Consider the following 24,304-nt stretch of genomic DNA (forward strand, 5'->3'; position numbering starts at 1 on the left):
CACAGAGCCCGACGCGGGGCTCGAACTCACGGACCGTGAGATCATGACCTGAGCCGAAGTCGGACGCTTAACCGACCAAGCCACCCAGGCGCCCCTCTTGGTTCCTTTTTTCTTCTCTTGCTCTTTTCCCTTGTGGTTTGATGTCTCCTTTAGTATTACACTTGTCTTCCTTTCTTTTTATTTTTTTGTCTTTACAGAGGTTTTTTATTTGTGGTTCCCATTAGGTTCATATGTAACATCTTATGTGTATAGCAGTCTTTTTAATTTGATGGTCACTTAAGTTTGAACACGTTCTAAAAGCAGTAAATTTTTACTTCCCTGTACATGTTTTTTGATATCTTACTTTACAGCTTTTTATTTTGTGTATTTCTCAACTGATATTTGTAGATATAAGTGATTTTACTACTTTTGTGTTTTAACCTCCATATTAGCTTCATCAGTGATTAATCTATCTTTACTAAATGTTGGCTTTTACCTGTGAAATTTTTTCTTTAATGATTTTCTTCTAGTTTTGGCCTTTTCTTTGCACTCAAAATAATCCCTTTAGCACTTCATATAAATCTGGTTTGGTGGTGATGGACTCCCTTTAACTTTTGTTTGAGAAATATTTTCTTTTTTCTATTCTGAATAGTAGTCTTTGTAGGTAGACTGTTCTTGGTTGCAGGTTGTTTTCTCCTCAATACTTTGATATATCATGCCATTCCCTTTGACCTCCAAAATTTCTGCTAGAAAATCAGCAGATAGCCATTTGGGGTTTTTCTTGTATGTAACTCTTTTCTCTTGCTGCCCTTAAAATTCTTTCTTTTTATCAGTATGTTTTGCCACTTTAATTATGTATCTTGGTGTGAACCTCCTTGGATTAATTTCACTAGAGGTTCTCTTTGCCTTCTGGATCTGGATTTCTGTTTCCTTCTCCAGATTCAGGAAGTTTTCAGCTATAATTTCTTCAAATAAGTTTTCTGCCTCCTTTTCTCTCTCTTCTCCTAGGATCCCTATAATGTGAATGTTACTGTGTTAGATTATATCCCTCAATTCCCTTAACCTTTATTTAACTATTTGTTTACTTTTTGCTGTTCAGCTTGGGTACTTTCTATCGCTCTGCCTTCCAGATGGCTGATCTGTTCTTCTGCATCTTCTAATCTGTTGATTCCCTCTTTTGTATTTTTTTTTTTTAGTTATTGAATTCTTCATCTCTGACTGATTCTTTTTTAATATTTATTCTCTCTTTGTTGAACTTCTCATTGAGATTATCCTCTCTTAAGTCTAGTGAGTGTCTTTATGACCATTACTTTGAATTCTTTATTAGACATATTGTTTATTTCAGTTTCATTTAGCTCTTTTGCTGTAATTTTGTTCTATTCTTTTATTTGGGACATAGTCCTCTGTCTCTTCATTTTGTCTAACTCTCTGTGTTCGTTTCTCTGCATTAGGGAGGTCAGCTACCTTTCCTAGTCTTAAAAGTAACGGCCTTGTATAGAAGAGGTCCTATCGTGTCCTATAGCACAATTCCTCATAATTACCAGAACCAGGCACTCCAGGGATGTCTCTTTTGTGGGCTTACTGTGTGCACCTTACTGCTGTGTCTGCATTGTGATTGCCTTCAGACCAGCTGGCTTCAGTGACCTGTTTTCTCTGTTGTGAGCACACTGGGCAGTGTTGGTCCTGAGCTATTGTGAGGCCTGTCTGAGGCCGGGGTGGGGGGGTGGGAGGCTCCTAGGAGGGCAGGGTCAGCCTTCAGACTATATGTCTGCAATTAGCCTCTCTGCCACAGTTGTAGGCTCACCCAAAAGCAGGGCCCACTTCCTCAACAGCCAGTGCTTGAACTATGGGTGCACTAGTGTTTAAGATTATCTCCCCTTCTCCCTAGGACAGGAGTCACTTTGGAGTGATACTGGGTTCTGCTGGGGCCACATGCAGGGTATGTCCAGGCAGGAGCTGTTTTGAAGGGACACCTGCTGAAGTGGGTGGGCTGGGTGGGGGTGGGGGGGTGTCTGCAGGTGAACACGGAGGTGGGGCACGTGTTGCTAGCAAGTTGGAGAGTTTTAGAGCTGGTTCCCGCAAGTATCTGGCCATCTGGAGTGTTTGGGGGAAGAGAAGTGGTGCCCACCACTGCTTTTGTTCCTGGAGAAATCTCCTGAAGATTCCTGCCCTGACAGCACATGTTCTGAGATTAGTAAAACTTAATGTACACCCCAGACACCTTTCATACTGCTGCTTTTGTGTTGTGTCTCAGCCAAGTTATTGAGTGTGCTGGCTCTTTGAGAGGACTCAGTTTCCTTTTACTGCCTTGTTTTCCCACAGTTAAGTCTGCTGGTTTTAAAAGCTCCTGTGGTTAATTAAGCCCCATTGGTTTTCAAAGCCAGATGTTTAGGAGAACTTTTCTTCCAATGCAGACCCCTAGTGCCTGGGGTGCCTGGGGTCAGGTCTGATCCTACTTGTCTGTGCTTGTGGTGTCTCTCTCATTTTTGGTTAGTTTTGCTTGGAATTTTCTTCCCAACTATGTCTCTACCCCCTTATCGTTTTCCATGTGGTTTCTGTACAATTAACCATGGAAGGTGTGTTTTTCCAGTCTTGAGATCATTTTCAGAGTTAGTTCCATAGATGTAGTTGTTATATCACTGTGTCTGTGGGACAAGGTGAGCTAAGGATAATCCTACTCTGCCATCTTTTCTAAATACTCCCCCACCATTGTTTCCTATATCCTACTTCATTACTAGTTCAGTTTCTTTGAATGTTTTGATGTATTTCAGCAAGGATCTACGAGCAGTAAACGTGTGCACTGGTATTCTGAAAAGATCTTTGTTACTCCCTCACTTTTAATGACAACTTAGCTAGAAGATAATTTGATACTGATATCTTTCCTCCGTATACTTATTATCCACAGTCTCCACCACTTATTGTTGCTAGAAAGAAGTCCATCGTAAGTCTGCTGCTCCTTGGTAATCTATATTTTCTCTCACCCAGATTTTACATTTTTCTTTTTTTCTTTGACTTACGCTAACTTATTACAAACTGTGTAAGTGTGGATTTATCATTATTTCTTACTGTTGAAGCTGTTTCAGTAGAAGGATTTGTGTCCATTATTAATTTTAGAAGTCTTAGCTATTATCATGGGAATACTGATTCCTTTTCTCCATCCTTTTTCTTTTTCCTTTTCCTTTTCAGAATTCCTAGTCTTTATATTTTGAACCTTCTCATTCTGTCTTCCCCACTGTTAACTTCTCTTAATATTTTCCATCTCTTCATCTGTCAGTGCTATATTCTGAAGGACTTCCTTAGATCTAACTCATTCTCCAGTTCTCTCTTCTGCTGTGTCTGGTCTACTTTTCAACATCTACATTATTTATTTCAACAACTGTATTTATGATTTATATAACTCCTGTCTCCTGTCCCTAAATCTACGTGGTTTTTTTTTCACACTCTTGTTTTTTGTTTTTATCTTTGTTTTTTTGTTCTCTTTTGTTTTTGCCTAATGGCTTTTATTCCTTTGAACATAAAACACTTATTTTTAAATCACTCGCATGTCATTCTGTTATTTCTGTCATTCTATTATATCTGACTATCTGTGGTACCTCATCTCTTTGTGTGGTTTGCATTTTTTTTTTTTATACTCTAAGCTTGTTTTATGTGGGAATTATTTCCTTTGGAGACCATAGGTGCCTTGGGTTGTGGAAACATCTTTACAGAACGATTTCAGATTTGCCTTACAAGAGAGGATTGGATTTCGAGCACTATTTTGTCTCTGTGTCTCTCTGAAATACACACCATGCATTTAGAACCCCACTTGTACTTTGTGCTAGGTTTTCAGGTTTTCAGTTTCAAGTTTTCGGTTTCTTAGCTCCTGTGATCAGAGCCAGATACCAAGCTTCCCTGCTCTTCCCTGGGAACCGGCACACATATATTTTTACAATTTGTTTTACGGATGAAATGGCATTTTGTGACTCTGAACTTTATGCTGATAGCTTGGATCTAACATCCCGTTAGTGGAAGCCTGTGTCTGAGACTTAACTTCTGACTCAGAAAGAAAATCCTCGGCCACCCAGTCATTAAGATCTTTCCTTATCTGTCTCAGTTTCCCTTTGCATCTAATTCTCTTTGCATATGATACATCTTTAGTTGTGACTTTCTTTCTCTATATCTGGCCCCTGGAGACTTTATTGATGTCTAGATGAGTTATGTGTTCTTCATATAATTCTCTGTATTGTTACGTTTTTTCAGAATTCCTGTAGGTTGAGAGTAGGGGTGGTGTGCCTTCCATATCTGTTTAAATCACCGTATTTGTCAGGCATATTACTTCTCTAATGAAGAAAAAAAATAGAAAAAGTTTTAAAATGTTTAAAGCAATGTTTTATTTTAAGTAACCTTTTTGTTTCCTCCATGCTTCTCAGTGCTGAATTTGAAGAACCACATAATTATGAGGCGACAATTTCATATCTGAAACACTCTGGCAACTCCATTAACCTGTGCACCGCAAAAGAAATTGCTGATGGTAAGTCTGCTAAGCCAATTAATATTGTAACCCTGTGTGGAATGAAAATGCAGCAAAAGTGGTATTTTCCCTCTAGCTAACTATGAGTTTAAAAATTCACAGCCATGCTGGTCTACCACCTCATTTCCTACCCCTCCCCCTTGTCTGGTCTCTTAAAAATAAATCCATTTGGGCATCACTGCTATCTCACAACTCCTAGTGCTGCCTTCTCTCTACCCTTTCTATTCTCTCCTTCACCAATCTACTCAGATGCCTTGCCTTCTATAGATATGTGGGAGGGAAAATCAAGATAGGGCAATTCATTTTTCTTCCTTCCCCCTCCTATAGAAACTTCCTCTCTCTTCTTCTGGTGTCTTTCTTGAACTCCCCTGGTAACTCTGTGTGTGGAGAGGGAGATAACAGACTATGAGAATTAGGTCCCTGTGTTTAGTCTGAATAGCAGCAGAGAATTCATTTAATGGATCTGACCACTGGTTCAGAGCTAAGTCTTCCAGCCTCTGGTGTTGCCGACAAAGCTCAGACCTCTCTAGGAAGAAAGAGACCCTGTCAGGTAAGAAAATGAACAAGCAGGAACTCATAACATTTCTACAAGTTTCTGTGTCTTTGTTCTGCCTATAGGATCAGCCGATTCTCTATAAAAGGCACAAATATTTGTGTCAGAATGAACACTAATATTACTGAACCTATACTGTGGGCCACAGTTCTGTGGTTCTGTGTGTTCTCTGGGCTCTCTGTGTGCATCCTTGCTGATACAGCAGTTTTATTCGCCCACTTTTTGAGACCGGAAACTGAGTACTAGAGAGATTGAGTTGTACAGGGTCACACAAGGAATTTATGATAGAACTCTACTGTGAAACAGGCTCAGACTGCCTCTAAGATGCCTGCTCTTTGCACTGTTTTTCTGCTTCTCATTCAAGAATGTTTTTGGTTCCCTGGAGAGAGGGTTAAAGAGAGATCATCTGATTCAGCTTCTTTATTGTATGGAGAAAAGACCCAAGGCTCTGGGAGAAGTCATTTGCCTGAGGATACAGACAGAAGAGGTTTGTGGAGCAGGAGTTGGGATCCCATTGAAATTTCGCTTCCCTCCCCCAGGAAATAAAGGGTTGAAGAACCTCTTTCTGACTCTTCGACTGGGCAAAGGTTCGACTCTTCCATATGGCTTGTAAAATACTAGCCTCAAGAAAAGCAACTCCTTTCCCCTCTCGCCTCCATAAGGCAGGATTGTCCCATTCTTGCGGTGTCTGGGCACCAACATCAGAATATGGCTTCTCGAATTCTAACATTTAAAATATGAATCACCTGAGGATCTTGCTTAACATAATCTGGTTTGGTACCTCTGGGGTTGGACCTGAAAGTCTTCATTTCTAACAAGTTCCCTGGTGGTGCTGATGCTGCTGGTCTACAAACCATGCTTTGAATAGAAAGGCCGTGGGCTCCATTTGGACTAAATTCCAACTGCATGCCTTTCTACAAGGGCTCACAGGGCCATTTAGATGCGGCAGTCAGAGCCTATACGTTCTGTCTCTGGATACATAAGACCTTCAGAATGCCCCCCTCCCAAGTAGCTGTCCGAGGTCCTGCTTGGGTCTCGTCCCTAAGTCCCAGGACAGACTGGGCTGCAGAGAGAGGAGCTCATGGGGGGTGGTATAGGTGTGGTTTGGACATGTGCAAGGCCCCTTGTCATGAAGGGTGAAGGTGCATATTGAAAATGAGAAGCTGGAGGCCTGCATTTGATCTCCTCAGGCCACACATGTTCAAGGTGAACCTGCCAGGGGACATCACCTGAGGTACCCACAGAAGGAACCACTAACTCAAGCCTCTATACAGTCTTTCCCTGAGGGTTCTTTGTGTACTTCCCAAAGAGGCAGGTGTTTATGACTGAAAGAGAAGGGGCTCAGAAAATAAGTCACTGATTCAATGGAGAGTAACAGAGCATAGGATAGCAGAAAGGGAGGAAGGTGGGAGACAGGTGAGGGTGGTGAGGGTGTCCCTTGCCAGAGAGAATATCCTGCTGGGAGGTAGGAATAGACATACCAGGGCTGAAGAAGCTGAGGAACTATAGCCCGGGGTCAAAAGGATCTTGTTACATGTCCCCACCCCTTTCCTTGTTCGTCTTTAAAGAGCCAACCAAGGTGAAGTTACTCTATGGGGGGGGGGGGGGGCGGGGAAGGAAGAGGGGAGGGGAGGAGGAGATGAGCTCTTTTACCTCCACTTGTACTTACTCATTTGACTCTTCCCCCATTTATTTTCCGTTATCTTTATACCGCTTAATGATATTTGAACCTCAGTGTCTTCACCTGTAAAATGGGCATAATATTTCCTTCGTGGAGTTTTTCTGAGACTTGGGTAAAACAAGACATTTGAGGTCAAGTGGAATTGTGCTTCTGGAAAGATGGAGCATATATACTTTTCCCTATTCCCCCTGCTAAGTACAGCTAGAACAGTCAGACAGTATATGTAAAACAACCATAAGAAAACTGGAAGACTCTGAAGATAGAAACAAGAAGGTAGACCCACTGGAGACTGAAGACCCAAGGACGAGTAGGTGGTGAGTTCCTTGTGTTTTCTTCTTGCCTCATTTATCTCAGAGTTGGAGGTGAAGAAGTTGGCAGTCCGGAAACACCAGTGAGCACAAACAGAAAGAGGTCCAGCAAAAGCCTGTTCTGTGTAGCCAAAGGACCAGAAAAGGGGCAACCTAGGAAAAAACAGAACGCCTCAAGACAATAACTGTTCCTCTCCCGCCAAACGTCACAGAAAAAACTGTGGCTCCATCCTACCAGCCAATGCTGAATGGGGAGCCTAAGACACCCTCATGAGGCTGCAATACACATCCCAACAGCTCTGCTGAGGTGGTATCAGAGAAAGTCAGGTCAGAAGCTGGGACTTCCATCCCTGCCAGGAGTAAAAAACACTTCACCTACAGTGGACGTCCGTGAAGACCACATGGGGAGCTTGTATTCCAGTCTCCCGCCCATCAAGCAATAACAAGGTGCCCTTTCTTTTCCCTCTTGGGATGGTGTTAGAGAAAACCTAGTGGAGAGTCAGGACTTGGACAACTACCCAGCAGTAAGGATGCCAAATGGGGAATAATAGCAAGCACTCCTACCACTCCCAGCCTTATCAGCAGAAGCTGAGTGCGGAACTGGAGTGCCCAGTCCTGCCCAGCAGTCGTGAAGAACCTTTCCCTCATCTGCGTTATCAGGAGGCCAGGAAGTGGGGAACCTAGATGTGTTCCCTCAGCTGACAGAAAAGAGTCACCCCCATTTCTGCCACCAGGAAAAACCAACTAAAATAGAAGCTTCCAATAATATCCAGAGTCTCCTAACATAATACTTAAAATGCCCATGGTGTCAATAGAAAAGTACTCATCATACCAAGAGCCAGGAGAGTGTAAACTTGAATGAAAAGAGGTTATCAGTAGATGCCAACATTGAGATGACTGAAGTAGTAGAGTATTCTGACAGAGACTTTAAAGCAGTTGTTACAAAAATAGTTCAGTGTTGGGGCACCTGGCTGGCTCAGTCTGTTGAGTGACCCAGTCCTGATTTTGGCTTGGGTCATGATCTCATGGTTTGTGGGATCAAGCCCCACTCCAGGCTCGGTGCTGATAGCGTGGAGCCTGCTTGGGATTCTCTCTCTCTCCCCCTCTTCCTCTGCCCCCCCCTTTCTCTCTCTCTCAAGATAAAAAACATTTAAAAAATGCTTCAGTAATTATGAACATGACTGAAACACCCACAAAAAATAGTTTTATTTTATTTTTGGAAGAAATGGAATGTCTCTGCAAAGAAATGGAAGATGTAAAAAAAAAAAAAGAAACAGAAATGTTAGAAGTGAAGAATACAATAAAAAAATAAAAAGCTTACTGGATGGGCTCAGCAGCAGAATGAGGAGAATAGAAGAATCCATGAACTTGAAAGAAATGATAGAAAGTATGCAATCTGAACAGCATAGAGAAAAGCGATTGGGGGAGGGGTGATGAACAGAGATTCAAGGACCTGTGGGACTATGACTTAAATTGTAGTACTGGAAAGATTGGGGAAAGGATGCTACTGAAGAAGTACTTGAAGAAATGATAAGTGAAAACTTCCCAAATTTGGTAAAAGGCATAAAAGATTGAAGAAGCCAAGAAAACCCCAAAGAAGATAAACCTAATCGACACAAAAACATAATCAAACTTATAAAAATAAAAAGTAAACCTCTTGAAAGTAGCAAAGAAATGATATATTACCTATAGGTGGAAAACAATTTGAATGACTGAATTTCTCCTCAGAAACCTTGAAAGCTAGAAGGAAGTGGCACAACATTTTTCAAGTGCCAGAAGAAAAGAACTATCAATCCAGAATCCTATTACCAGTGAAAATATCCTTGAAGATTGAAGGGGAAATCAAGACATTCTCAAATGAAGGAAAACTAAGAAAATTTGTTAGAGCAGACCTATCCTGAAAGAATGGCTAAAGGAAGCTTTCTAAACAGAAAAGAAATGATAAAAGGAAGGATCTTGGACCATCAGTTCAGGAGAAAAAACAATGGAAAAGAATACAAATGTGAGTAAATGTGACACACTTTTCTTCTTTTGAATTTTCTAAATTATGTTTGCTGGTTGAAGCAAAAACTGTTAACATTGTCTGATGTAGTTCTAAATGTATATAAAAGAAATATGTAAGACCATTATAAGGAAAGGGTTAAGGGATGTAAAAGGAAGTAAGGTTTCTATATGTCACATTAACTGATAAAATGTCCACACCAGTAGACTGTGATAAGTTATGTGTACATATAGTGTAATCCATAGAACAACCACTAAAACAGATATATAGTGACATATAATTTAAAAAACACTACAGATAAAAAATAATTCAAAAAAAATGCTCAAGTAACCCATAAGAAAACAGGAAATCTCAGAAGAGCAAAAAACAGAATAAACAAAAAATAAAAAATAAAAGGCTGAGTTAAGCCCTAACATATCAATGATTGCATTAATTACATTAAATGTAAATTGTCTAAATATGCCAATGAAAAGAAAGGGATTGGCAGATGTAAATTTAATCCAAGAATGTAGGTATGGCTATATTAATAACAGATAAAGTAAACTTCAGAGCACAGAAAATTATGAGAGATTCAGAAGGATGTTATGTAATAAGAAAAGGGTCAATCCATCAAGAAGACAGAACAATCCTAAATGTGTGTTCACCGAGCTCCAGAGCTGTAATATATGTGAAGCAGAAACCAAAAGAAGAAATAGACAAATAGGCTCATAGTTTGAGACTTTAACACCCCTATCTCCACATTGACAGAACACCTACTCAGAAAATCATTAAGGATACAGAAGAATTCAGCCACACCATCAAGCAACAAGATCTAACTGATATCTATAGAATGCACAACAGGAGCAGAATACATATACTTTCAAGCACCCATAAACATATACAAAGATAGACTATATTCTGGCCATAAAACAAATCTCAACACATTTTGAAAACTTGAAATCATAGTGTATTTTCACAGTGTAATCAAACTGGAAATCAGTAACCAAAAGATAACAGAAAACTCTCTAAACACTTAGAACCAAAATCACACCTAAGTAATCCATGGGTCAGAAAGTTTCAAGGGTAACCAAAATATATATTGAACTTAATGAAAATGAAAATATATAAAAATCTGTGGGACATAGCCTAAGGAATGCAGAGGAGAAATTAATAGCACTAAATGTTTACACTAAAAAATAGGAAAATCTTTAAATCTAAGATCTTACCTCAACACAGAAAAAGAGAAAAATAAATCTAAAGCAAGGGGAATGAACAAAAGAAAGATTAAGAACAGAAATAAATGAAATTGAAAACAGAAAAGCAGTAGAGAAAATCAATGAAAGCAAAAGCTTGTTCCTTGAAAAGATCAATAAAATTGACAAATGTCTAGCAAGAGTAACAAAGAAACAGAGAAAGAAGACACAAATGAACGATATCAAGAATGAAACAGAGATACCATTACAAACCCTGCAGACATCAAAAGGGCAATAAGGATATTATGAACAATTCTACACGTCTAAAGTTGACAACTTGAAGAAGGAACAGTTCTACAAAAAGCTTACAGTACCTCAAGTAACCTAGTATAAATCATTTGAATAGCCCTGTGACTGCTAAGGACATTGAATCCATAATTTTAAAACTCCCCCCAAAAAGCTATAACACTGTGTCAACAATACTTGAATTAACATTTTTAAATAAATAAATTGGTAAGTAAAAAACTAAATTCCCAAAAAAAGGCTATCTCAAAGTCTAGGGACTTTTCACTGGAAAATTCTGTCAAATGTTTAAAAATGAATTAACACCAATTCTACACAGTGTTTCCAAGAAAAATGGAAGAGGAGGAAACACTTGCTGATTCATTTTAAGAAGCTGATGTTACCCTGATACCAGACCTAGACAGAGACCACAAGAATAATACTGCAGATTAACAACTTTTGTGAGTATAGTCAGAAAAATCCTTAGCAAAATATTAGAAAATAGAATTCAGCAAGATATAAAATAGAATTATACCATAATCAAATGCTGTTTATTTCAGGGATAAAGCTGGTTCAATATTCAAAAATTAATGAAATCCTTATTGACAGCCTAAAGAAGAAAAATCACAATGATCTCAATCTGTGCAAAAAAAGCATTTGACTGATTCAACACCCATTATGATAACTTTTTCCTCAGAAAAACAGGAATAGAGAGGAACTTCCTCAACTTGAAAAAAAGCATTTGCAAAAAAGCCTACAGCTAACATGATGCTTAATGGAGAGGTGCTGAATACTTTCCCCCTGAGATTGGCAACAAGGCAAGGATGTCCACTCTTAACTGCACCTATTCAACATTTGCTAGAAGTTCTAGCCAATGCAATAAGTCAAGAAAAGGAAATGAATGGTATACAAATCAAAGAATTAAACTGTCTTTATTTGCAGATCACAGGATTGTCTAGGTAGAAAATCCCAAGGAATTTCCACAAAAAAAAAAAAAAAATTCTTAGAACTGGTAAATGAATTCAATAAGGTTACGGGATACAAAATGGACATTTAAAAAATCCTATTTCTATATCCTAGCAATGGGCACAATAAAATCAGAAAATTTCATAACATTTACAATTTCTCAAGGAAGAGAAATACTTAGACTTAAATCTAACAAGATGTTACAAGACCATCCCCTCTGGGGTGCATAGCTTAACACATAGCTCCAAGCCTTTCTGAGGCTTTGCCCTTTTGTATAGAACTGGGGTAAGCAGGGGTTAAGCTTTTCTAGAAGCTCTGCAGAATTGTCCTCAGAGGTCATTTAGACCAGCCATTCAGACTGTGCTTCCTGAGGAGTACTAGAAACCCTTGAGGATAACATTAATAAGAGTTCTACCCATCATTGTGGGTGATATTCGATTTAAAGGAATGAATCATGGCTGGAAGGAAGTTTGAAAGCCATTTGCTAACTGAATGACCTTGGGAAAGTAATGTCACTCTCTGGGCATCTGCTTCCTCATTAGTGAAATGTATCACTGGTGATCACTGTACGAATTAAGTGAAATCACGCATTTACACATTTAGCTTAGTGCCTGCTATCTGTAAGTGCAAAAACTATTAGCCACTGCTGCTTCTTGTTTCTGTATATTATTAGTAATAGTGCTCTCACCTCCTGGTTTTCCAAGGCCACACAGAGAGTTAGCACGTGGAGAAAAAGCCAAAGGCTGTGGTCATTTTATGGTACGGGCCGTTGGAGGCTGCCAAAGACCATCTTCTGATAGGTTCCTTTTTCCCCAGCTGGGATAAAGATCTTCAGTGGAGACAGAGGGCTCCAATGCTGTGGGCTGCATCTTCCTGTTATGTCCTAGTCCCTTCCTAACCCCTCGGGGTACGGTCCTTTGTCCTTTATATTCCTACCTTAGGAGCAAGTTGCGATGGCAAAACTTATCATTGGGGCACCTCCACTGTGTTAAAGAGCATCGTCAGATTATGAACGCATCATTTACTCCGTGTGTACTTTTGTGTCCTAGCCTTGGCAAGTAAGATTCCTCTGAGCCTCGGTTTCCCCATCTCTAAGACAGAATAATAATATCTCCCCTCTCCCCAGGTGGCAACGAGAAGCAAGAAGATGATGATTTATTAATTCTTTGAAAAGCAAAAAATAGTAAATAAGTTAGGGGAGGGAAATTATCATTTTTAAAATTGGAAAAGCCATACTTGGAATGGGCATGGAGTAAATTACATCATAAGCAAATATGATTGTAATGTATTAATGGCTAAACAAAGGTTTTAAAGCAAGCAATAGCAAGGTGTAATACCTTTTGATTCACAAATCAGTAAAAAGTAAAAGGGTACAGTTACGTTGAAGCACATAGTATTAATCATATGTAGAGAATCTTAGGTCTTTGTTCAGTAGTCACTTGTAGGCAATCCCTAAAGAAAGCCTAGGATTTCATTTCCTTTATCAATGGACTACCTGTGTACAATAATGATGGCTTAGAAATGCAACATATTGTTTGGTCAGTTTTTTAAACAAAATCTTTAGGACCCTAGCAGCAAGAAAGAAAAGAAAAACAGGGAGAGCCCTACCTATTATGCCCATATATTCATTAGCAGTAAGGAAAAAACTTTTATAGATGACATTTCAAGAAAGAAAATTCAAATAAGCAAATTTATCAAAAAAAAACCCATCACTTTTTATACAATGTCTGGTGCTCTGCTAAGTATGTTCCATTTCTTACATCATCTCCTTTAACCTCCCCATTAACTGTGTAAGGAGGTTTCCCATTGACTACCTTTCTCAAATGAGCACACTGAGACTCAAGAAAATGAAGGAATTTGTCTGCAATCCCATAGATGGGAAGTGGCAGGACTGGGCTCTGAACCCACATTCTTGCCACTCCTTGGCGTTTGCTAATCATTAAGGTTGGGATCCCATCACTCAATACGTTCCACAGAACTCTCAGAAACAATCGAAAGGAATTCCAACCTTAGCTGGTGGCCAGTCTCCTCTTTTCAAGAGGTGCTAAGGAGGGGTGCCTGGGTGGCGCAATCAGTTAAGTGTCCTACTTCAGCTCGGGTCATGATCTCGTAGTTAATGAGATGGAGCCCTGCATGGGGCTCTGCTCTGACTGGAGCCTGCTTCAGATTCTGTGTCTCCCTCTCTCTCTCTGCCCCTACCCTGCCTGTGCCCGTCCATCCTCCCTTCCCTCCCCCCCCCCCAAAAATAAACAATAAAAAAAAAGATACTAAGGAAACAAAACAGTCATAGAGTAAAACACTTATAACTGTGCTATGGAGTTCATTTTGTTGAAGTTAGATTTAGGCTTTTTTTTTGGGGGGGGGGGGTTCCTTTTTTCCCTTCCCTTCCAAGTTCCCCTTCTTATGGCTACCACGAAATTTCAGTGCTCTCTCCTAAGCTTTGGGTGCACATCTGTTTACCAAAACAGGACACTGAAAATTGTTTGAAGTGTTTTCACTGACTCTATATTCCATCCTGGAAATCCTCACAGAGATTAAAGCCCTGATCAGTGACCCGAGAGTTTCCCAAACCGCGTAGACAAAGCCTCACACAGATCCGCGTTCTGAAGGCTGAGAAAACTGAACTCTGCAGTCTTGCGTAATCGCTTGAATCCTGGGTGCTGTACGGAATGGGTGAATACACTGCCTTTGATATAATTTTTTTCGTATTTATTTTAGCAACTTACGAAGTCGAAATTGAAGAACTGCGAAAGGTATTGTTTGCTCTTTTTACCAACTTTATAACTACAACAGGTATACAGAATTGACTGTAACGTATTTTGTTTTTATGAGCAAGGAGAAAAGCCTTTGCTTTTGGTTTTCCCCTGATTCCTGAGGGTTTTCCAAGACTCCAGCTGTTAAGATTCTGTAGCCTGAGGCCTGTAATAACAGAGATAGAAAATGTGGAAGGGGGAGAGAATCTGGTCCCAATCCATTCTAAGCCCCTTATCTATGGCGGCCAGCATCAACCGGCCTTTAATAACTGTCCCTTCAGAGAGAGGACTGCTGTGGCACAAGCCAAATGTGCATATCTGTGCTTTCACGAGAATGACCAGCCCTTTGAAGGCACATTTGCTGGCTCCTCGTGGGCACAGTGTAGGTGCCACCTTGGAACAGCTTGATTAGGGTTCAGGCAGAATCACTGTTGGCCTCAATCCCAGCTCCTGGCTGTGTGATCTTGAACCTCCATTTCCTCACCTGTAAAATAGAGATAATAGAAGTACCCATGGGTGCCTGGGTGGCTCAGCGGGTGAAGCATCCGACTTTGGCTCAGGTCATGATCTCGCAGTTTGTGAGTTCGAGCCCCACATAGGGCTCTGTGCTGACAGCTCAGAGCCTGGAGCCGGCTGCGGATTGGGTGTCTCCCTCTCTCTGCCCCTCCCCTGCTCATACCCTGTCTCTCTCTCTCTGTCAAAAATAAATAATCATTTTATGGGGCGCCTGGGTGGCTCAGTTGGTTAAGCATCCGACTTTGGCTCAGGTCATGATCTCACAGTCTGTGAGTTCAAGTCCTGAGTCGGGCTCTGTGCTGACAGCTCAGAGCCTGGAGCCTCTTCAGATTCTGTGTCTTTCTCTCTCTCTCTCTCTCTCTCTCTCTCTCTCTCTCTCTCTGCCCCTCCCCCGCTCACACTCTGTTTCTGTCTCTCAAAAATAAATAAACATTAAAAAAAAAATTTTAAATCATTTAAAAAATTTTTTAAAAAATAAAAAAGTACCAACATCTGGGGTCATTGTAGGAATGAGAATAAGGTAAATTCAGGTGAACAGTTTAATAGTAAGTGCTGGCTTCTGTTGCAGTCATGAGCCCCAGTTATGTCTGTGTAAAATGTGTATTCTCTGTAAGGACAGGAAGCATATGCCTTGTGGTTACCATATCTTCTGTAGTAGGTGCTCAGTAAATAAGGGGGTTCATCATCGCTGGGAGAACTCAGAGTAGGTAATGCCTGGCACACAGTAGGTGGTAACTTCATGTTGTGGGTCAGTTAAAGTTTACTCTTTTCTCATTGTCTTCATTTAGTCAAATCTTACATCTTTCTGCTTGCTTTCTTACACTTGCTGCAAAGGACTGTTCGTTAGTGGGTACACTTTATAGCTAGAAAACTATAAATGATTGTTGTTCTTATTAACAAGGGTAGAACCATTCTGATTTTTAAAAGTTTCCAGAAACAAGACCAAAAAAAAAACTGGCTTCAGTTATCTGGCAACATCACCAAATGATAAACTTTTCTCCACAGGTGAAATCCATAAATAGCTAGAGTTTATCCCATTCAAAATTTAAAAAGCTTGAAAGTATTTTTAACTTTTAAGTCTTAACTTAGAGACATGAATTGTGTTCACTCAGTATTCGTTTTTATTTATTTTGAGAGAGGGAGGAGGGAGGGCGGGAGAGGGAGAGAAAGCACAAGCAGGAGAGGCCCAGAGAGAAGGAGAGACAGAATCTCAGGCAGGCTCCACACCATCAGTGCAGAGCCCGATGTGGGGCTCGAACTCACGAACCGTGAGATCGTGCCGTGAGCCAAGATCAAGAGTCGGATGCTTAACCCACTGCGCCACCCAGGCGCCCCTGTTGATCTCAGTATTCTTTTTTTTTTTTTTAATTTTATTTATTTATTTATTTTTTTAAATGTTTATTTATTTTTGAGACAGAGAGAGACAGAGCATGAACAGGGGAGGGGCGGAGAGAGAGGGAGACACAGAATCTGAAACAGGCTCCAGGCTCTGAGCTGTCAGCACAGAGCCCGACGCGGGGCTCGAACTCACGGACCGTGAGATCATGACCTGAGCTGAAGTCGGATGCTTAACCGATCGAGCCACCCAGGCGCCCCGATCTCAGTATTCTTAACTGGGTGGGGGGAATCTGACTTCACCTTTTCTTGATGACGTGGAATCCTCTGGAACATAATGGACTGAGTGGGCATAGTTCACGCTCTTCTTGGTGAAATGCTTTTGGGCCCTTGTCAGGTGTTCGGAGCTAGATCCCTTCACATCCGACCACCACAAGGGTGTTTGCTGTCTCCTGTCGGGCAGTTAGGATTTCTTTGTCAATACCTTTGTGTCTGGAAGGGAGTCTTTCACATGGAAAAGCATGTGCCGAGTCCTTATTGTGTGTCAGGCACTTGTGCAAATGTGGGAGCACTTAATCCTCAGTGTTCCCCGCCGAGGTAGTATCTCTGCTTCATTTCCCAGGTGAGAACTCAAGGCTCAGAGAGAGAAAACAACCTGTGAGTAACGCAGCAGAGGTCCGTCTGACGTGTTATTTTACCTGCGCTGCCATCCAGTTTGTTAGAATTCTATGGAAAATAAAAACCAGTAGTCCCCAAATGAAGGCTTGTGGGGTTACCCTCAAAGGAGGGTAAATGAGCTATGAGGTTGGTCTTGGTGACAGCATTTTTGAGGCTTAGATATTTTCTGTTTTCTTCAGTATTCTTGTCTAGATTCAGAATAATGAATGAATCAGATCTGTGTGACGACTGAATAAACGAGGAGCTCTGTTGTGGTCACTGGGACGTAATTTTAACAGAGCCAAATCTAGATCATATGAGAGCTGACTTTGGATCAAGGTGGGGCACGACCAGCAAGGGAGAGTCCCCAGCATGGCTTACATACTCATTTACCACTTCTGCCCACTGAAACATTGCCTCAATATCCCAAGCACATATTTCCTCAAGTGACCAGAAAGTCTTTCCTCCACAGAGGCCTTCCTGGAAAAGCATGCAGAGGACAATGAGTTCTTCTAAGCAAATTACACATTTCTTCGGGCGTGTGCCGTAGCTTTGGGGGTGCTTGTTTTCCTCTCATGCTTCCTGGAAATTTCTGTTGTCCGTGTCTGCCTTTGCTCTGTCCTCGGGCCTCACCTCATCTTTTGTTCAAGTCTCTAATGGGCTGTAACCAAACAACAAAGGCATGGTTTGGATTGATTTATGAAAATGACCAGTTCCCTCTTTACTTTCAGCCTTGGAAGAGTGGTCTCCGTGGAGAATTTAGGTGAGTTTTACCTTCAAATGGAAAAACATTTATCCAACCACTGACCCTCTGATGACTGAACTAGTTTTCCTCAATGGGACAGCTGGGCAAACTGGCCTGGTTCAGCCTCCCTCGTGCCCCACAAGGTGCCTGGTACAGAGAAGGTGCTCAGGGCTCCTGCACGGCCTTTGCCTCCTGCCTTGTTCTAGCCCACGCCAAACTCATCAGCAAACACTTACTGAGACCCCCAACGTCACTAGCCAGTCACTTTCTAACTGCGGGGACTGCAGCAGTGGTGCGATATGACCACTACCCTCAGGGGCTCCTGGGTTGTGGGAGTCACACAAATAGGCATAAAACGATCACGTGACTCCCCAAGACCTTAGTTTCCCAAATCCAGCGTGCTGTTTTGAGTCTCTGTGCCTTTACTCCCCAACTTGATGATCTGGCAAACATCGACTGACCATCAGACACCCCCTCCTGTAAGAAACCTTCCTAATTCCCCTCCTTCAGAGAGAAGTACCCAGCCCCTTCTCTGTAAGGTCACAAGTTGGCGCTGACATTGCTGTATGTCGTTTATTTGCTAACATGCCAGTTCATCCTCACTCTCCTCTACCTCCTTCCCGTCAGAGCTCCTTGTGAGGAGGGCCCATGTTGTCCTGTTCTTGGTATTGCTAAAACCTCTTTTACTGGTAGGTTCAGAGCACGGTCTTGGCAAGGGCATTACCGGCCTCTTACCCGCCTCTTCAGAGTCTGTGTCTGTCACTCTTCCCCTGGAGTTATTTTTAATACATTAGGGTAAACACGGTCAGTGAACTCTGGAGAAGTATCAGAATTTTCTGACCGAGGATACGAACGCAAGCAGTGGATCATAGGGGAAGCCCGTTTCATGTTTCTCCTTGAGTTCTGGCCTGCCTGCCTCAATTCATGGTCCCCATAATTACCCTCTAGCAGGGTGCTGGGCACTTGGTAAGCACACGTCGAATGATTCATTCAATGTTTATTGAGCTTTACCCCTGTTCAGATGCCGCTAGATTCTGAAGTCCACAAATGAATAGAATATATTCTCTGCCTTTGGTTCAAGATGGGAGTGGAGGCCAGAATGGTTGGGGGTCAGGAGCTATTTGGAGGCAGATGACCACATAAGTAGGACTTTGCAATATAATATAATCACTGCTAAGAGGTTATAGAAGCCCAGAGATGAGGCTCTGGGTCCCCTTTCTTGAAGAGTTGACAGTTGAGTTTATTCTTGGAAGACCTGTAGGAATTGGCCAGGTGAAAATGTCGGAATGTATGTTCCAGGCCCAAGGAAAAGTAGGAGCAAAGACATACTGTTCAACAGTGAGGCTGGTCCAGGAATCCACAAACAAAGATCAGGCCCGAGCATAAGGTGCAGTGTGGGAGCAGCAGGAACGAAGCCAGGGGCACATACAGAGCGGGATCCAGGAGGTCCCACGCTGTCTATTTGCCATTTAGACCAGCCCCATCCGATGGAACTATAAGGCAAACCACAGATGTCATTTAAGAGTTTTCTAGTAGCTGTATGTTAAAAAGTAAAAAGAAACAGGTGAAATTAATGTATTTCATTGATCCCAGTATACTAAAATATTCTTTCAACATGTAATCAATACTGAGGTATTTTATAGTATTGTATTCATGCCAAGTCTTCAAGATCCAGATATGTTTTATACTTCCAGCTCATTTTGAACCTGATACATTTCAAGTGCTCAAGAGCCACACCTGGATAGTAGTCACTATTGGATGGCACAGATTTAGACTTTATACTATAGATCGGGGGGAATTACAAGTTTCAAAGCAGGGATAATGTACCCCATTTCCTTAGAGTCTCCCTAGAACTCACAATACCGAATTGGATTTGATAACCATTTATGGAGGTCCAATTGTGTAGAAAGTACCAGACAAGGGCCTGAGGGACAGGAAGATAGGTTACAAAGGACATAATGTCAACAAGGCAGTTAATGCTTTAGGAGAAATACCAGCAGTGTGTGGTGAGAACAGGAGAATCGGGTACTTCTGACATAGCAAATGCTTCCATGAAGAAAAGTACACTGACAATTATTGAGGGCCCATTATGTGCTCTGAACAGTGCTAGGCTTTCAACATTTTTATCACATTTCATTCTCATGGTAACCGTGGAGACTGGCACTGTGACCATTCATTTATAAATGATACAATTTGATTTTTTAGACAGGTAAGTCTTAGACTTTCAGAAAGGGGGATGTTGGGGATTAGAACCCAGCCCTCCTTCACAGCCCCTGATCATCACAGAACTAGCATATGGCCTTAAAGGTGGGCGTGAGTGCTCACTTTTGAGATGCATGAAGGAAACTCCTTAAAACTCTTGCCGTTGTTGTTCAGAACAGCGCTCTCTCTGGTGCTTTTCCTCCCGTGGTGGCCCCTCTCTGATTTTCTTTGAGGGCTCCTCTCCTTCTGCCTTCCATATAATTGTGGCTGTAAATCTAGTTCACTATGCCAGAAGCAGAAGTTCTCATATTGGTGTTGATGTTCTCCAGCATTCTGTCCCTTGGTCCTCTGTCCTGGTTCTTCATGACACCGTCCACCCTGCCTCTCTTACACTCCCTCCGGTGCAGCTGCCATCTGTATTCTCGTGCATGGAGGTCATTCGTTTCCTTCGGGAATACTAAGTACCACTCTGTGCCAGGACTGTGCTATTGCCGCCATGGATTACACAGCACTAGTGCTGGGATACAGAAATCACAGAGCTCTGCCTCCTTGTAACTTGTTAGTTTATAAGGCAAAGTGAACGAACTGGAGGCAGATCCATAGACAATGCGTTAAGCTACAAGATGGAAGGACACATTATTGGGGCAGCAGATAAGAAGGTAGGACTGGGAGAATCAGGAAAGGATTCTTGGAGGTAAGATTCGGAGAAATTCAGACACATTGAGAACAAATTGCCGTCATGTTTTCCAGCAATAGAAGATGTGGAAGGCATGTCTGATAAGGGAAATAGTAAATAAAAAGGGAGATTTGCAGGGTACCTGGGTGATTGTCGGTTAAGCATCGGACTCTAGACTTCAGTTCGGGTCATGATCTCATGGTCGTGAGATCGAGCCCCGCGTCAGGGTCTGCGTTGAGTTCACGGAGCCTGCTTGGGATCCTCTCTCTGCTCCCCCCCACCCACCCCCCGCCAAAAAAAAGAAAAAAACTTAAAAAGATAAAAGAAAGAACTGCTTGAACTAGGCTGGTAGGTTTGGGGAATGTGAGAGTCTAGAGCAAAAGTGGAGAGAAGGAGCAGAGGGAGACGAGGTTGGAAAAAAAGGTTGCGGTAAGATCACAATGGGCTTATATTTTATCCTATAGTCAATGGCGAGTTCCTAGGGAGATTTTAAGCAGGGATTCGTTCTGGCATTGACTGGAGCAGATAGAAACTCAACGAGATGATCTAATGGGTGACCTGATCCTCATCTTAGAAGAAGGTGGGGAGAGAAGAGGGATTATTGATGTCTGTTTAAATTCATTTTTTCCATTCATTTCATTAAAGTGGGGGGGGGGGGCACACTGTGATCTAAACACTCTAAACCTGACTTTTTCCCTGCTATCTCTTCACATCTAAGCCCTACACATGAAGATGAAGGTAAAAAAGAGAAGGAAAAGAAGCTGTGTGAATTGGAACCTCGAAAACCAGAAAGGGATCTACATTCAAGCCGTCTTTTCGAGGTATCCGTGTTCTAGGGTTCCGGGCCAACAGAACAGTCCAGCCATGTTATAGGAGCAGTTCATGGAGGGACCTTTCCGAGGCTGTGACAGCAGCTGTCCAGAGTCAGAAGACGCAGCGGGTGTTGGGTGTTTTACCAAAGAAATGAACGTGACCGTAACACAGAGCTCTAGCCTTGGATTTTCCACTCAGTAGTCCTGAAGCAGGCTTTAGGAGACGGGCTGGGACTAGTGTGGATTCAGCCAAGTGCCCTGGGGGCAAGACATAAAGGGACAGCCATTCAGGTGCTCTGCCCTGCAAAAGAAGGAGCCTGGAGGAGGGGCCTCCTTCAGGCGCGTACTCCGGCTTGAAACAACTTCCTTTCTCAGCTAGGCCATCTCATGTGGAAAAGAAAAAGAAATAATCTGTACCCAGGTATCATCTTCAGCCCCATCCTGATTCTGTCTCGCTAGTGATGATAAAAAGAAGTAATGTACGTAAAAGTGCTTGGTAAACCCTAAGCTACCATAAAAATGAAAGGTGTTGTTAGTTATTACCTGTCCGCAAATACCGCCTATATGCGTGTCTCTGTATCCATTTGACACTGTCCCCTTCAGAACGGCTGGAGTGGTCAGAGGCCTCGACAATTGCTACCACCTCGGCAGTTGTACCGCTCAGAACATTCTAAGAACCTATTTGAGATGTGCCTACCTTATGACCTCAGATCGTTTCAGTTCCATCGGCAGGGCTTGGGTGAATCCAACAGGTCGTCAGTGTTGTGGGCCTGGAGACCCAGGCTGGCCGGGTTGTGTGTTTATAGGGTGTCACAAAGCAGCGTAATTCAAGGAAGAAATAAGTCACGAATTATGAAAGGCAGGGACCAGAGTTAGGGGGGCGGCGTTGCACATGAGGCCGGAGAGAGGGCAAGCCCGTAAGTGGGCGATGAGGCCGAGGTCAGGAAGGGGTTAATCAGGAGCATGAAAAAGGCAATAGGGGAGCAAGGTTAGGGATACTGACCGCGAAAGAGCAAAAGCGGGGATTTGTTCTTCATCCGTGCTCGCTGTTTGACAAGAGCCAGGTATGGGGTCAGACCACCACTAAAGGGACATATTCCTGCTTTCCGAGAGTGGATTTGAGTTTGGGAATCAAAAGTATTTGGATTCCTTTACATAAACGTGGTGGGTGGAGTAGCAGTGGTGTTCGGGGTCAGATGTAAATGGTAAGTCAGTAAAAACATAATCTGTGGCTCAAACTGAGCCTCCTCAGAAGCATTCCCAAGGACAACCCGAGGGGAGCCCTGCCCCACTTTATTAGGGGCCACAGCGAAGGAAGGCACGTGTATGAAACTGACTTTCTTCCCTGTCATTTTCCCCCATTAAAAACTTCATTCTTGGCTGTGTGACTTAAAAGAATGCCCCTCCTTGTACTGGCCTTTGAGTTTGCCCAGGTCCCACCAAGACCTGGGGAGACCCCATCCTTTATATCTGTTAAATACGTCAGCTTTTTCCCAGTTACTCTCAAGAGGTTATTGTCCTGGTCAAGTCTCCCGCCCACTTGGAGCCGGAAGGACCGTAATCTCCTCTCCCACTGTCGTCCGACAGATGGCCAGAAATGCTGTAATTCCCCTTGGTCCTTCCAGGGCCTCTTTCTGGTAATCCATCCAGATCTTTCTGAAATGCACATCCGTTCGGGTTGCTGCCCGAGGCTCAGTGGAGCCCACAGGCGGCCTCGCCCACAAGACCCTGCATCACTCAGCCTCATTCTGTCCCATCTTTCACATCTCTTTTTTCCCCTCTTCCTTCCACTCTGCCCTCAGCGTCAGCCTCCATACTCTGGTCTGAGGACACTAACCCTTGACCAGACCCCCGTGGCTTTGCTCGTGCTGATTTGTGCATCGGGTCTTCTTTTATCCCCTCAGTCAATCTCTTACTTACATTTTAAAATACACTTTAATAAGACCTGCTTTGGTAGTCTTTCCCCACCCTGTCTCCCAGCCTAGAGAACTGACCTCCCCTCCTCTGCTTCCGTCTCAGTGAACAATACAACTGTAAATAGCGCTGGCCCCGTGGTACCTTAATTGTTCCTGTGCATCGTCTCTGTGATCGCTGTAGAGGCCACCCTGCCCATTGTATCAATCACCAGAACTCAGCGTTGGTGTCTGACAAACCCTGGAGGGAGGAGGGGTGAAAGGAAGTGAGGAGGAACAGAAAAAATGGCAGGTGGGAAGATGAAATGTCAGGCAGAAGGAACACAGCATCCCTCGGTGGTCAAGAGAACGGGGCTCTGAGCTCAAGCCCTGCCCTGGTCGACTATTAGCTGTGAGACCAGAGGCCAATTATTTAACCCTTCTAAACTCTTTATCGCATGGACTAATATTTTCCTAATGGGGTGTCATGGGGATGAGGTGAGATTAAATATAGGAAGAGCCTGCTTTGTCAGTGCTGTGTTTCATGCTGGTTGCCTCCAGGCGGGGGTGGGGGCTGCCTCCCTGCGGGGCCTTCGGTGACCATTCAGAGGCGAGCCAAAGACATCATATGCATCCTTGTGAAACTTAGTCTAGGGAGACTGCGTTCAGTACCATAAGAGATCATTGCCATCCGTGAGAAATGAATGAATGAACAGCACAAGTCAGTGAAACACAGAGCAGGTAAATCCGAATTCAGCAGCACTCTCCCTGTTGCGTGCATTTAGGGGGCTGCCTCTGGAGGGATGCTGGGAAGAAACAAGGTGACGAAGGTCCACGGAGGCAGCAGGAGCCCGCTGCCCGGGAAACAGGACACTGGGAGCATCATCGCTGTCCAGACAAAGCCCCGCCCCCATGACCCAAAGCTGGCCAGACACTCCTTAAGCCATGGTAAGTTGTGTTCTTCCTGGTTCTCTTCACCGTCACCACGTGATTCTAAAGTTGTGCGTGTCCACGATTGTAGATTAGTTTACAAATATTTAACATCTGTTATGTACCGGGTAACTCGCCCTAGTGACACGGGTATGCAGATCATGGAAAGAGCACTGGATGTAGAAGGAGACCAGAGTTCAAATCTTACTGGCTATGTAAGAAATAACTTCATATTCCTGCAGTGTTGCTTCATGCATAAAAAGGGCTCATACTGTGGACCTCACAGGGGTTTTGTCAGGGCCAGATCTGACCGTATGTCACATAATAGGTACT

General features: G+C 42.8%; 1 protein-coding gene and 1 long non-coding RNA gene across 3 annotated transcripts in view; one reads left to right on the top strand and one right to left on the bottom strand.

Annotated features, from left to right (window-relative positions):
* The window catches only part of FYB2 (FYN binding protein 2), a 127,179-nt gene that overhangs the window by 67,712 nt on the left and 35,163 nt on the right, over positions 1-24,304 (top strand). For both annotated transcript variants that reach the window (XM_078451877.2, XM_060626357.3), the window contains exons 5-9: positions 4,389-4,489; positions 14,172-14,206; positions 17,446-17,477; positions 21,056-21,158; positions 23,827-23,989. In XM_078451877.2, the coding sequence (XP_078308003.2) occupies positions 4,389-4,489; positions 14,172-14,206; positions 17,446-17,477; positions 21,056-21,158; positions 23,827-23,989 (434 nt within the window). The remainder of the gene's footprint in view (positions 1-4,388; positions 4,490-14,171; positions 14,207-17,445; positions 17,478-21,055; positions 21,159-23,826; positions 23,990-24,304) is intronic.
* LOC132673638 (uncharacterized) lies at positions 14,216-21,996 on the bottom strand. Its single transcript, XR_009608142.3, has 5 exons — positions 21,693-21,996; positions 19,785-20,277; positions 18,789-18,952; positions 16,361-17,375; positions 14,216-14,690 (listed from the first exon to the last, which is right to left on the bottom strand). It is a non-coding gene; the product is annotated as an uncharacterized LOC132673638 (long non-coding RNA).

Source organism: Panthera onca, chromosome C1 (genome assembly GCF_046562875.1).
Source record: "Panthera onca isolate mPanOnc1 chromosome C1, mPanOnc1 haplotype 2, whole genome shotgun sequence".
NCBI lineage: Eukaryota > Metazoa > Chordata > Mammalia > Carnivora > Felidae > Panthera > Panthera onca.